This window comes from Pangasianodon hypophthalmus, chromosome 11 (assembly GCF_027358585.1).
Source record: "Pangasianodon hypophthalmus isolate fPanHyp1 chromosome 11, fPanHyp1.pri, whole genome shotgun sequence".
Classification (NCBI taxonomy): domain Eukaryota; kingdom Metazoa; phylum Chordata; class Actinopteri; order Siluriformes; family Pangasiidae; genus Pangasianodon; species Pangasianodon hypophthalmus.
Window position 1 is genome coordinate 15,527,016 of NC_069720.1, and position 12,813 is coordinate 15,539,828.

A 12,813-nucleotide genomic window follows, 5' to 3' on the forward strand; every position below is an offset into this window, starting at 1 on the left:
ACTGACTACATGAATATTCTTAACTCTGCAACACACTGTACAATTTTCTAATCCATGTTCTTCATTATATGCTCACATGGCACAAAAATAATCAGCCTAGGGGTCCAGGGCGGCACAACAGAAAACCATTCACCCTATCGTCATGAGGTCGTGAGTTCAAATCCTGGCAATGGCACAGCCATTCGTGACGAGGAGCCAAGGAAGCAAAACATGGCCAAGAAACACTTACTTTCGCAGACAGAGGCAATCTGACACGGCAAATGGCCAACCACACAGCTTTTTCCACAGCCCAGAGACAAACCTGCAAGATCTATAAAACTTAAAGATGGGATTCTGTGAACGTTTTTCAATCCAGTTGTAATCTTGCTAAAAAGCTCGTTGTGCTGCAGTGTTCAAAAGTTTATCTCTTTGGCACATGGAAGTGCATATACATAGAGTGCAGATCGCAAACGTCAAGACTGGTCAGAAAAATGCACAAAGGAAATAAATTCATCTGAGATGACTGATGATGCTGAAATTTAGCCTGATGCTGAAAACTGTCACTCTGCCCACAATGCGTCCCTCCCATCACTCTGAATAAGGACGTAATCAAACCACGCTTACCGGAAAGAAGTCTCCATTGTAGGGAAGATTCAACATATCAAGATCAGGAAAAGTGGAATGGCTGAAAATGTCCATGTGCATCTCTTCAGTGCTGCTGGAACAGTGTTGCCTACGAGATATAAAGAAAGCTGGTGAATGAAAGATTGGTGAGAAAATAAAGGTACTTCAGGTTCATTTGTATTCTCCAATTTACCAAGACTGTGACTGCACCTTCAAAATTGCAACAATTATGTGCATTCAATTTGTTTTAAATCTGTTCCTCTAATGTAAGACATATGCTTGAGGGGAATTACCACAATAATGTGACACTATAAATGTGACTCTGTAAATTAGGCATCACACTGCTAATTCTTGTTCATTATAACATTACAGAGGGGTAAAACTGACTAGTGTAAACATAGTTCATACTTCCTAAAGCTGTTATAAAGCAATCTCAGGTGTTGATCACCCTGTACTACATTTTCATCTCAAATCCTCTTTCATATGTGATTTGTGAACACCACAGCAGATGGATCTGACAACTAACAAACAGAATTTTCTCTTTAGAAAATCAAAACCAAACAAATATCTGTCTTAATCACGTCTCATGAGCATTTAATACACTGTGTCTAATTATAATCATAATGCAACAACACACTGCATGCCAAAAGTTTTTAAAGACCCTATATTAAATGTAACACAGTTATTTTATTAGACTGTCTAACTGGAAAATTAATTACTCATCACAAAGTACACTTTGTCTTACACTTGTCTCACACTACCTCTGACTAGGAGTCTTTTACTGATTTTATATACAGTTTTACCATCCAGCTGGACCTGATTTGGATTTACACAAACTCTATCTGATCAAAGGTTTTTGGCTATAAATGTTAAATGAATACTGAAACTGATATGATAAGGGAAGAATATCTACACACAGAAGACTGTAGGTGATCACTAGAAAGTAAGTATGTCATTAAAAGTAGGAATGAGACAAAAAGATGAGAAAAAAAACCAGGAGCCTACCGTTAGAGCAGCCTAAACCTAAAAAAAAGTCCACCCTGTACACCTCCCTCAGTCCCTCAGTCCCTCAGTCCATGACTAACACTAGTGCCCTTCAGCATGTGACGTACATTAATTCCCTACCTACCGAGTCATGTTCATGTCACATGACACTCACTTTCAGTTCTTCCTTTTCAGCCACTCCCAAATGGGAAAGCACCATATTCCGTTTAAGGAAGTTTTATTCTTTTCTATTGTTCTTTTCAGCAGAACTTTTTGTTAGTTAAAATACAATACAAATGAAAAGGCAATTTAAATATCCCAGACTATAAAGTTTTATTTTGTATGAGTGATTTCAAAACATAAACCACTACAGTGGGCTTAGTTTCTGTTTGACCACATCACACACACACACACACACACACACACACACACACAATGAGTAATACATGTTACTAAGAAATTCATCGTAATTTTTATAAAAGAAAACAAAAACTAGAACCAGAAGTAAGACAAAAATGACTCTTTGTGGAACAAAAGTTTTTGTGAAACAATGAAGTTAAATTACAAGTTAAACTATGTTATTGTTATTTTTTTGATAGATATAATTTCAAACCTGCTTTTACTGCAAATCTGAATACTTTATTGATTTGATCAGCGTGAATAAGAGTTAATGTCCTTCAATCTTCTATTGCTTGTCTCAGGCAGTTAAATAATTGATCTACCAGTCACCTGTTTTTCCAAGACCTCATGCACAGCTAACTTTGCAGTTTGCGGTTGCACTGCACTAGTGCACATACTGATACTCATCCAAAATCTTCCCTGTCTGTCACTTTCCAGCTCCCTCCACTGCTGTAATGTGATACAACCTCCATTTTCTTTTAAATAGTCATTTGTCAAAGTGAAACTCATTTGCTCCTTTGACCCAAAATGTCATTTTAGCTGTAATTACTGATAGATTGATTAGATTAATTAAGTTTAGAGACAGGTTAGATTAATTAATTCAGCACATAGTTCAATTCATAGTGTTAAAGATACAAATAGAAACAAACGGAGATACAGAATGATTATTCATTAATCATGTCGTAAGTATTTAAAGGTGCAATAGTCAATATTTTTCATTTCTTACTAGTACAAATAATGTAGAAAATTATGTAGAAATGATTATGTAGTTGAAAAAAACCCAGCTGGAAAACTGCCTTCCGGTCCAGAATGTTTGCCCAGAATGTGTGACATGCCCCCAATGCCCCTTCACATCCTCATAAATCATTATGAAGACATGCATGTTTATAGAGCTGTAACTTGGCTTTCAAGCAGTTGAATGTCTGAGGGCACTTGAAAGTGTTGTCATGACAGTCCTTGCTAATGGGAACTCTAGCTAGCATGCTAACTCTCGTTGAACCACCATAAGTTTTGATTTGAGGACACACAGTATAAAAATCAATGAGCAAAAAAACATTCAAATCTTATTCTCCACCCATTTAACTGTTACAGACCTCTTTTTCACCAGTGTTACCTAACACACCTTTAAAGGAGGCATGACACACGTGCCAATTATAATTGCTAGGTTTTGAAAACATAGCACTAGGACACTGTTATGCGGAGTTTTAGCAGCACTGGGGGCTTTTCTTTTCCCCCACTTTCCTCCCAATTTGATCACCTGTCAATTCCTACCCACCAGCCAGCTCTCCCCTAACATATGAAGGCTAACATGCTTCCTTCAAGACACATGAAACCAGCCAACTGAATCTTTTCAAACTGCTGCGTCACAGGGCAGAGTAACACACTCGGAGGAAAGCACTATCCACCCACTTTCGCATACCCTCCCCCAAAGTAGTGATGTCTTCTGTGTCTGTAAAAGCAGCTGTAGAAAAGAAAAATAATAAAAACTTGGATTTTCTAATGAAAACAGCAATTTTACTGGTTTCACCAACAAAGTACTTTTCTAAACACAACTAGTTATAGCAGCTATAACGTAAGTCGTAACAGGAACTATCTTGTTTCCCAGATGTTCCACATCATTAAAGGTAACTCTCACTTTCATTCACTCACTCTCAGTAACCGTTTTATCCTCATCAGGATTCACAGTGGATCCGGAGCCTATCCCGGAACACTAGCCGTGAGGCGGGAAAACTCCCTGAATGGGACACCAGTCAAATATAACTATAATCAGTAAAAATGTATGAAGTGTCATTCTTTAATAAATAAAAAATATGTGGTATAAGAGGAATAAAACACTTCAGAATGTGCTGTTATAGGACAATAATCAACTTTGCTTCACGTGGAGCCACATCACACCATCCTGCCATTGATTATTTTCCTATAACAGCAATCCCTGTTGTGGTTTATTTTCTGTACATATCACCCATGCCTAATGTAAACTGCAATGAACAAAAGAAAGAACAAATTAAAAAAAAAAAAAAAAAAAAAGGCTTCCCATATACCAGTTTGGCGGCAGAGTGAAAAACAGGCGATGTTCTTAATGTCCTATTAAACTTTTCATACAAGTCACTCGAATCAATTATTTCTTTTACAGATTTTCATTTTTTTTGCCAAGCATAATTAAAATTAAATAGAAAATTAGACCCAGCACAAGTCTGTACCTAAGCGACTCCACCAGAGAGCTGAGTGTTTGTTGCGGATGAGAGCGGCGCTGAGCGGAAAACCCCCTCTCCTGATCTAACAGTGACACTGCAGGCTTGGCACAAAGCCACCACTTTTTACTAACACAATACCAGCCTCTCAGCGTGGATCTGCGTGCCTCTGGAAGCCTGAGAGTTTCCCGGAATGTTTTGGCCCTGGACTGCGTAACGCCAGCGCCATTCTGCTGCCTGACCTGGCATGACATGCTTATCTCATGCTTCATCCCAGTGACAGGAGGAAAAATAGCTCTGAAGTTCCTTAATAACGCCCAAATGTTAGAACTGGAGTTAAAATGGCAGTCAAATATTTTAGTAAGATAATACATTAATTGCACTGGGTAATCTCTTTAAAAATGGAAATTTTCCAAGAAATGAGTCATAGACACATAGGAGTGATTTCCTGTCTCGAGCCTTTATGATAGTTACATACTACAACCACTGTGTATTTACAATGAATACACAACAGATGATTAATCCAGTTTTACTCATTTTCCTTCTTACTCTCTAAAAAATGTTCAATGGAATATTGTGATGTCCCTAGTACCCTCACACTACATGCACATCACCCCTTTGCTGTTTTTCTCCCTTTATACTGTAAGAATGGATTTAAATCTGAACATTTTGTGCTATTTTTCCAGCAGAGCATGTGGGCAGACAGGATGTAGCATTCAGAGTGACGCTATTTGTTATTCATCCTAAAACTGAGATTGCAGTTTTACTGGCGTGATGAACAAAGTAACCGTTACACGCACATAATCCAGATCGCCCACTCACCCTGTACAAATCTGCTCAAGCCGATCGCATCCATGGCTTCTTTTAACATTGCTGAGCACAAATCGAGCAGGTTAATTCATGCCCTCATTTCCTTATTAGATGTTGCCATTAATTCCCAGGTATATGATTCACTTCTTTGCATGCCTGCAAGCTTTTTGACTCGTGTTGCTACAAATAAACCAAAAACAGCAAGGCCTTCAGAATGCTGATATTTCTGTAATAATCCAGCCATTAATGTGGCTTATTTCACAGTGCTTTTGAATTCTCATTTGGTCAGAAGGTGTTGATTCCGGTTCTATAACAGCAGCTCTGAAAGTAATTCCGGCTGTAATTAAAATGACAAGATTATCTTAATGTGCTCGTTCTAATACGTTACTGTTTCTATAGTAACAACTCATTCACATGGAAGTGTATGGCAGGTGTTGCACATAATCTAAATCTAATGATAAACAAATTAAAGTACACGTTGTTATTCAAGAAAAATGTGTAATTGTTGATATGGTGAAGGTTGAAGACATTTAGAGGTTATAACGTTTACAGAAGGAGTCTCCAGTGTCAGCGCGTTGTTAAAGCTGTAACTAAGTTTTCCGTCACAGCAAAGTCTTCAGGAGATAGGGTTTTGTGTTTTCTTGCTGTTTTTCTGTCTTATAAACTTCAAAAGACCCAAAAAAAAAAAAAAAAAAGAGAGGCTTGTGAGGAAATCACTGTCTATAGCGGCAAAATCATAAGCTATGACAGGAACTACTGTAACTTGTTTTCTGCCTGTAATACAACATTTAATATAACTAGAAATGGATAAAGAGTGAGATGTGTCATTCTTTAATAAATAATAAAATTGTAATTGTTGGCACATTTCTGTGGTATACAAGGAATAAAACACTTTGATACAAGCTGTTACTCAAATCACTGCCTCAAATCAGGCTCTATCACACAACCCCCTCATTGATTATTTTCCTGTAACAGCATTCCCTAAGTGTTTTTCTTTATATATCTCATCCACACGCTGGAAAAAAATGGTCTCTGCAAATCCATGGCAACATGTGCAGCAAATTTTGTAACAAGTATTGTTATAAGGCAAGCTTATAAAGGCAGAATCGGTATTTGAAAATCACATTTGAAAGTCCTAACATGTTAATGTAAATGCTGAAGCTAACCCAAAGGTGATAAGATCCTCTAGAGTACTTACTGACTCCCAGACTGTGCAGGCCAACGCAGGTTGAAAGGGATCTGCGAGAAATTCCATGGTGTGCAAAGCGGACTCTGAAACAGAAAACAGGAAGTGAGAATGAGAGTGATACGAATATCGATGTCCAGGCAAAACAAATGCATAATTCTTTGCTTCCCTAATTTTCACAAACTTGTGCTCCACAGTGATCCTATTTACCACTTGCAGAAAACAAGCTTGAAAACAAGGGAAGAGACATAACATGTTGACATACACACAAACATCAGCAGCAGCACTGTGCACTTGGTTTTTACTGGATTGAACAGGTCTTGATGTTATTCATTAGAGCACAGCCTGGGCAATAAAAATCCAAGTCATAAATCCATTAGCTAGCCCGTCATGCAAGTGAAATCTATAATGTGCCATGTTTTGGTACAGTGTTTTGGTACCAAGTACCATGTTTTGGTTGCCCAGAAACTGGTAAAAACTGGTAGCTAGCAATGTAATAAAGTATGGCACGCAAGTTAGCTAGTTTAAAAAAGACACATCTAAAACAGATGTCTCGCACGCTAAGTAATCCCACTAGTAAAAGCCGCTGTGTGTGGAGCAGCAAGCAAGTGGGATTCAGAAGGCCCAGCGCTTGCTAGAGTTGCAGCATTGAGGTGCGTTGCATAAAAAAATGCTGGTGACCGCTAGCCTACTGAGCCTGCTTGTCTGCCATACAAATATCAATATAAAAATATTAGCCTGAATATGTAATTTTCTTGTCCTGTGTGTCTGGGCTTTTTATTTGTCCACTCTAATATGGTTTATAAAACAGCTTTGTAACTTACCTAATTGGAACAGTGTGACACAGATGAGAAACGTACATATGTTTTGAAAATTTTGTGCCGAAAATGTCATCATTTTTGTACCATTTCTATCAATGCATCCCCAGGTTGTGTTACAAGATGCTGTATAGCTACTATTCAAAACATATCATGATATCACAGCATAACACAACAAAAACTGAAAAGTAGTTTGAAAGGTCGTGGTTTCTGTTGTGCAATCACTGTGAGCTTTTTCCCTCTCAGGGCATTTTTCCAGCTCCCAGCGTTGCAACATTTCCAAAGAAAAAGATAGGCGCAATGTGTAACCGGCATGTAAATCCTGTGAGACATTACCTCCATAGCAGAAGAGGCCAGTCCCAACATTCCAGTATCCATCTGCGTTCCCTCTGTATGAGAACAGTTCTGCCCTTCCATGGCAGATGTAGCAGAGAAAAAAGGCATCAGGTCAGAGTCAGGAACATGCTGACTGACCTTTATGTCTGCCATGTCATGCCACTATGTCTGCCATGTCCTAGACACAAACAGAGAAGAAATGATCAGACAGAAAGCAAAACAGATGTGCCAGTGGTTTAATTGGACTGCTGGTGTGGCTTAGGGTGTGGAACTGTTTAGTCTCTTATTTTTCTATTGAGGTTAAGCAGCAAGTGGTACTACACTATGTATGTTAGTTTTAAGAAAATGTGATTTCATCAAGAAAATGGCAACATAGTAACACGAACAGCCTTGATTACGTTGTCATCTGCCACGATTAGGATATTCAGTACACGTATACCATTATACACAATAACTACATAGAAAAGAGCTGCCCTGGACACAGAAAAATAATGTACTGTTTACAACTTAACCAATATTTTGCAATACGTATTTTTAAAAAATGCAGGAATTTTTTTTTTTTTTTGCAAAACATCAGCAGATATGGAATGTATTTAGAAGGAAATCAGATAACTGATTCATGTAGACCCATTATAAGTAAATATATCAGATAAGTTATAGCCAAAACTTTTGTACCTATCAAATTTCCTACTTATTGTCTCAGTGTAAAGTAAATGGAGAAGAGAAAGAAAGGAGGGTGTGACGAGGGAAGGAGGAAGGAATTCCTTACAAAAAGCTCCAGAGGGAGAAGGAGAGCAGAAAAAAAAGATCAGTAGTTAAGGGTGAAACCACAGAGAGGAATGTAAGGCTTCTTTGTACAGGTATGTTCTGTCATGTGACGGCTCATAGGCTCTCTGCCCAGCGGCTACAGAGCAGAGGCCATGCGAGTTATGAGTGAGACCCTGGCAACGAAGCACAGACATAAACACCCACAGAACAAATACAGAGCCTGTGACTGCATTTCATTCCAAATTACTATTTATGATGAGTTTATGATAGATATTATTAAATGGTGAGAATCAAAGTAGCTCTAAGGATGAATGTTAGTGCCTTTCCTGATGTGGGGAATATCCATCTCTCATCAGCAGGAAAGTGAATGTGTTAAAAACTTTCATTGTGCTTGCAGTTGAATGTAGCATGATTTGCACCATTATAACATCACCCAAATGACACGTGTGTTTCGGAGAAGCTTGTAGAAGATAAAGAAAAAAAACAGATAGCTGAGATTATAAAACACTATTCAACTGTATAGTGCCTTCCACAAATCATGACTTCCATAATAAAAAAAACACATGAGCCAATGGACATTTGCGCAGGTGTTTTGAACTCTCCGATATTAACTGACACTCTCTGGAAGCCCAACCCCCTTCCCCCATCTCTCATTAATCATGTTTTAGCACATGCTCATTGTGCTTCTAATACGCACTGATACTGTAACCTTGCTTTCTGTCAAAGTAAATAGAGAATGTTTAGTGCTCGCCGAAAATGTTCAAAAATGGCACTTTTTGACCAAGGCTGAAAATTTTGACTGGAAAAAAAAACAAACAGAAAATACTAAACTAAACTAAATAGACCTACAATGAAGTACTAAATCTAACACCCTATAAATAATGTTAAAGGTAAAGATAAACAGTCAGTGATTTGCTCTCCTGTGCCGGTCAGAGCTTAAACGTGTTCAAACAGTGCGAGCGGCAGATCAATAATGCATGACCTGGCAGTATTCTTCTTGTGGATGTCAGGTCTGCTGTATTATAAGAATTGTTTTTCATATTTTATTTGATTTGATTTTAGATGAATAGATAGATGGATAGAAGGATGGATGGACTTTATTGATCCCCAAGGGGAAATCTGGGTGCTACAGCAGCAAAGGAAATTGAAATACTAGAAAAAGGTTTAAAATTCAACATATATTAACAATTAACACAGTGCAAAGAGACCTCAGTAATTAAGTGCAAAAATACAGTGTCAAGTAATAAGGTGCAAAAATCCAAGGTGCAGAAGGGCAACATCAGCACTGTATGTGTGTATGTGTAGTTGAATAAATTCTGTCCAGTTGTTCATTCACTGTGAGAAGCTAAGGGTATGCACCACTGGGAAGAGATGTTGTGGAGCCTGATGGCAGCTGGTAGAAATGACCCCCAATAGTGCTTTGTTGAACACTGTGGTGGTATGAGCCAAGAGCTAAATGTGGTCCTGGAAAAGGGGCCATGGAGAGGATGGGCAGAACTTTTCATGATGGTCTCTAGTTTTGCTACCATCCTCTTCTCTGTAATTGTTTCCAGTGAGTCTAATCTCAGTGCTGTGATGGAGTTGGCTTTTCCGATCAGCTTATCGAGGGTGTCTGCTGTAATGATGTTGCTCCCCCAGCAGCACAATCGACTGATAGAACAGCCCCAGTAGCCTGATGCACACAGTGAAGGACCTGAGCTTTCTTCGGAAAAAGAGCCTGCTCTGGCCTTTCCTGTATAGTGCTTTGATGGTTTGTGTCCAGTCCAATCTGCAATTCAGGTAGACACCGAGGTACCTGTTGGACTTCATCTCCACTACCTCCCCCTGGATGGTTACAGGTTTTAGTTTTCTCTGCACCACAAGACAAAGCCCTCCACCAATACTCTGTACTGATTCATCTCCACTGTTAATGCATCTTACAATGGAGAAGTCATCAGAGAACTTCTGCAATTTGCATGAGCTAGTGTTGAACTGGAAGTCCAATGTGTATATATATTTTATATTATTAGCTAGTTATTAGGTAATAAAAGCTCTGGGTGAATGGGATATCTTGGCCTATTTATAATGCAAATACACTGCAGTATTTTAAGTAGCCCACTGACAAATTTGCTTTTGTTGGGTGGTGGAGGCAGAAGTTCTCAGAAAAACTGGGAAGTTGACCTCATTGGGGAAAAAAAAAGTTTGAATACATTTGCCTTAGTTTTATATAATACTATTATATAATACTAGGGTTATGAAATGACAAGTGTCAAAACACTTTCCAGAAACCTGGATGTAGATTTAGATCTCTAATGAGTAACAGAGCAAATATGTACCACCATATTCATTTATTTGAGGTTTTAGTGCCATTTTATTCCTTAACCTTCCACTTATTCAGATGTTCCATATTAACATCACTACCTGCTTTTAATTTTAAAATTGTGACCAGTCATTTAGGCTTACACCCTCATACTATTTGATAATCTCCACCCCCGTCATGTGATTTAATAAAATCTATACAGTCAGGTACCCAATGGATATACATCACGGACCCCACTTTGAGATCCATGGCCCTAATGAGCAAGCCAAGGGAGACAGTGGCAAGAAAAACCTCCATGAGATGACATGAGGAAGAAACCTTGAGCAGACCAGACAGATTCTGTGCCCCAGATATTAGTTTTTTTATGCATAGTTGCCTGGTGGAAAGTAGACTCGGTACACTAGCAGTCATTTGCTGATCATTAAGACGTTTTTAATTGCTGATTGCAATTAGACATGTGTCACCTGAGAAAATGATTCTCTATTTGTGGTCAGGAAGGAACACGAGGCGAGAGCATCACCTGAAGATCACCTGAGCGAGTGAATACATTGATGTAAAGCTTGAGCACATGTGGCAACGTTGTCCTAATTAGCAAACCATGTTTTTAATATGTAAACTGTGTACATCTTGCTGGCATTTGTGTTCTATCTGGGAAAACCAGAGTAGAAAAAAAAAATCTGCATACAATCTTTATAGGGTTCTAACATAACTTTATATATTTTATTTCTCCACACTAGAACTGCTGAGCCGTTCTTGCTCTTTTCCATGGCGCCATAGCACCGAAGGTAATAGTGCTGTGTTCCAGTCCCTGGGGTCATATTAGGGTTAAGTGCCTTAGTCAAGAGCCAATCAGGAGTGGTCAGAGAAACAGAATCAATCAACGTCCCAGAGCACACCAACTAACTGAACCAGGACTACTCTGGCTCAACCATGTTCTGCTTCCCAGAGTGAAACATTCTTTTGCCACACACATCTCGATCCAACCACCACAAGCCTAAACACAAAGCTTCAAAGCGCTCATCAAGCCTTCATCAAGCTCCAGACGCTCTGAGGGCGCAATCGTGTTTCTGCTCGCTCAATCTGCTGCCTGACACTTCCCAGACGCCGCAGCGGTTAACATATCACACTAACCAGGTGTCCATCTTTCCCAGGCCCATCTTGTAGGACGATCAATAGGCTAGTGATCATTATTGGGCTGCAAAATGACCTCTTCCTGTAAAGCGCCATTATCATTACAAGAAAACCTATTGAGCAAATACAGTAAGAACCAGAATTATGGCCACCCACGAGAAAGATGAAGTAAACAGCCGTATTAAAGTCCAAACACAGAAGAAATCAAATTCAATACTGTATGTAATTTCAATACAGGTGTTTTAAAATTGATACTGACAGTATTTTCCCTTGAAACCGAAAGTGTTTCACATTAAATAAAAAAAAAATAATAATTCTATCTGTCAAAATATTATACTAAATGATTATGATTACATAATCATATCAACTATCATCTTACAGGTTTTGTCACAGTGATTTTGTCCATATGGTGCAAACTAATCTGTAGTTTTGGCTTTAGAATAATTTGTACATTTGATTGTTTTGTTATTATATATACTCAGGTCCCATCTGTCTGTCTGTGGTAACTTAACCTGATGTTAATATTGAGTCGGGGGAACAAAAACTCTGAAACACGAAGTTCCAGAGCTGCTGTGAGTCGCCACTCCTGTAATTACTCACAGTAATTCACAGTCAAAGCTGTACGGCTCAAATCAGCTGGAAATTTCGAACAGACATGTAATACATCAGCTCATACAGTCCAACAGCAGTGCACCTGAAAGCAGTACAGCCAAAGAACAACTGTACAACTTAATACAGAGCCGCAATAACGGAGAAGCCTTTTCCCTTACGAGTGAGACAGCGTTTTACATCCTGTAGCTTTAAATAATAGCACAGTGGTATGAGGTTAGTCGATATTTTATATTTTATATATATATATATATATATATATATATATATATATATATATATAAAATAAAATGAAATGATAAAATGAAGACATTTCCACGATATGTGTCAGGATATACAGGATTGCTAACAGTATTGTTGCATTATTTCTTTTCTACAAAATTCAATTATTTAAAACTGAAGAGAGGGAAAATAAAAACACTACACTTTAGCTTTAAAATCCAGTAAAAAATTTCCAATCAGAGCGTGTAAGAAGTGTGTATTGTGTTGAATAGGTCCAATAACAGCAAAATAAAGGTTTTCAAATCAGTCGTCTAATGTTCTTAAATGTTCCTGAGAGAGATGAATATTTTGTAGCTGGAGAAGTTCATTCCAGGACAGAGGTCTCTCTCTTAGCCTTTTGGTTACCTAAGAGGATATATTTGGTGGCTCAGGGTTTCTGGGTGGCCTAACACTGAT

General features: G+C 38.4%; 1 protein-coding gene across 3 annotated transcripts in view; it reads right to left on the minus strand.

Annotated features, from left to right (window-relative positions):
- Nucleotides 1-12,813, minus strand: part of si:ch73-63e15.2 (protein strawberry notch homolog 2) — a 61,110-nt gene that overhangs the window by 36,043 nt on the left and 12,254 nt on the right. For 2 of the 3 annotated variants that reach the window (XM_026913775.3, XM_053238042.1), the window contains exons 2-4: nt 7,329-7,506; nt 6,187-6,260; nt 604-712 (exon numbers count right to left, since the gene is read on the minus strand). In XM_026913775.3, the coding sequence (XP_026769576.1) occupies nt 604-712; nt 6,187-6,260; nt 7,329-7,481 (336 nt within the window). In that variant the 5' untranslated portion in view covers nt 7,482-7,506. Of the gene's footprint in view, nt 1-603; nt 713-1,608; nt 1,840-6,186; nt 6,261-7,328; nt 7,507-12,813 lie in introns of those variants that run through there. The other variant, XM_053238043.1, reaches the window with a different exon arrangement.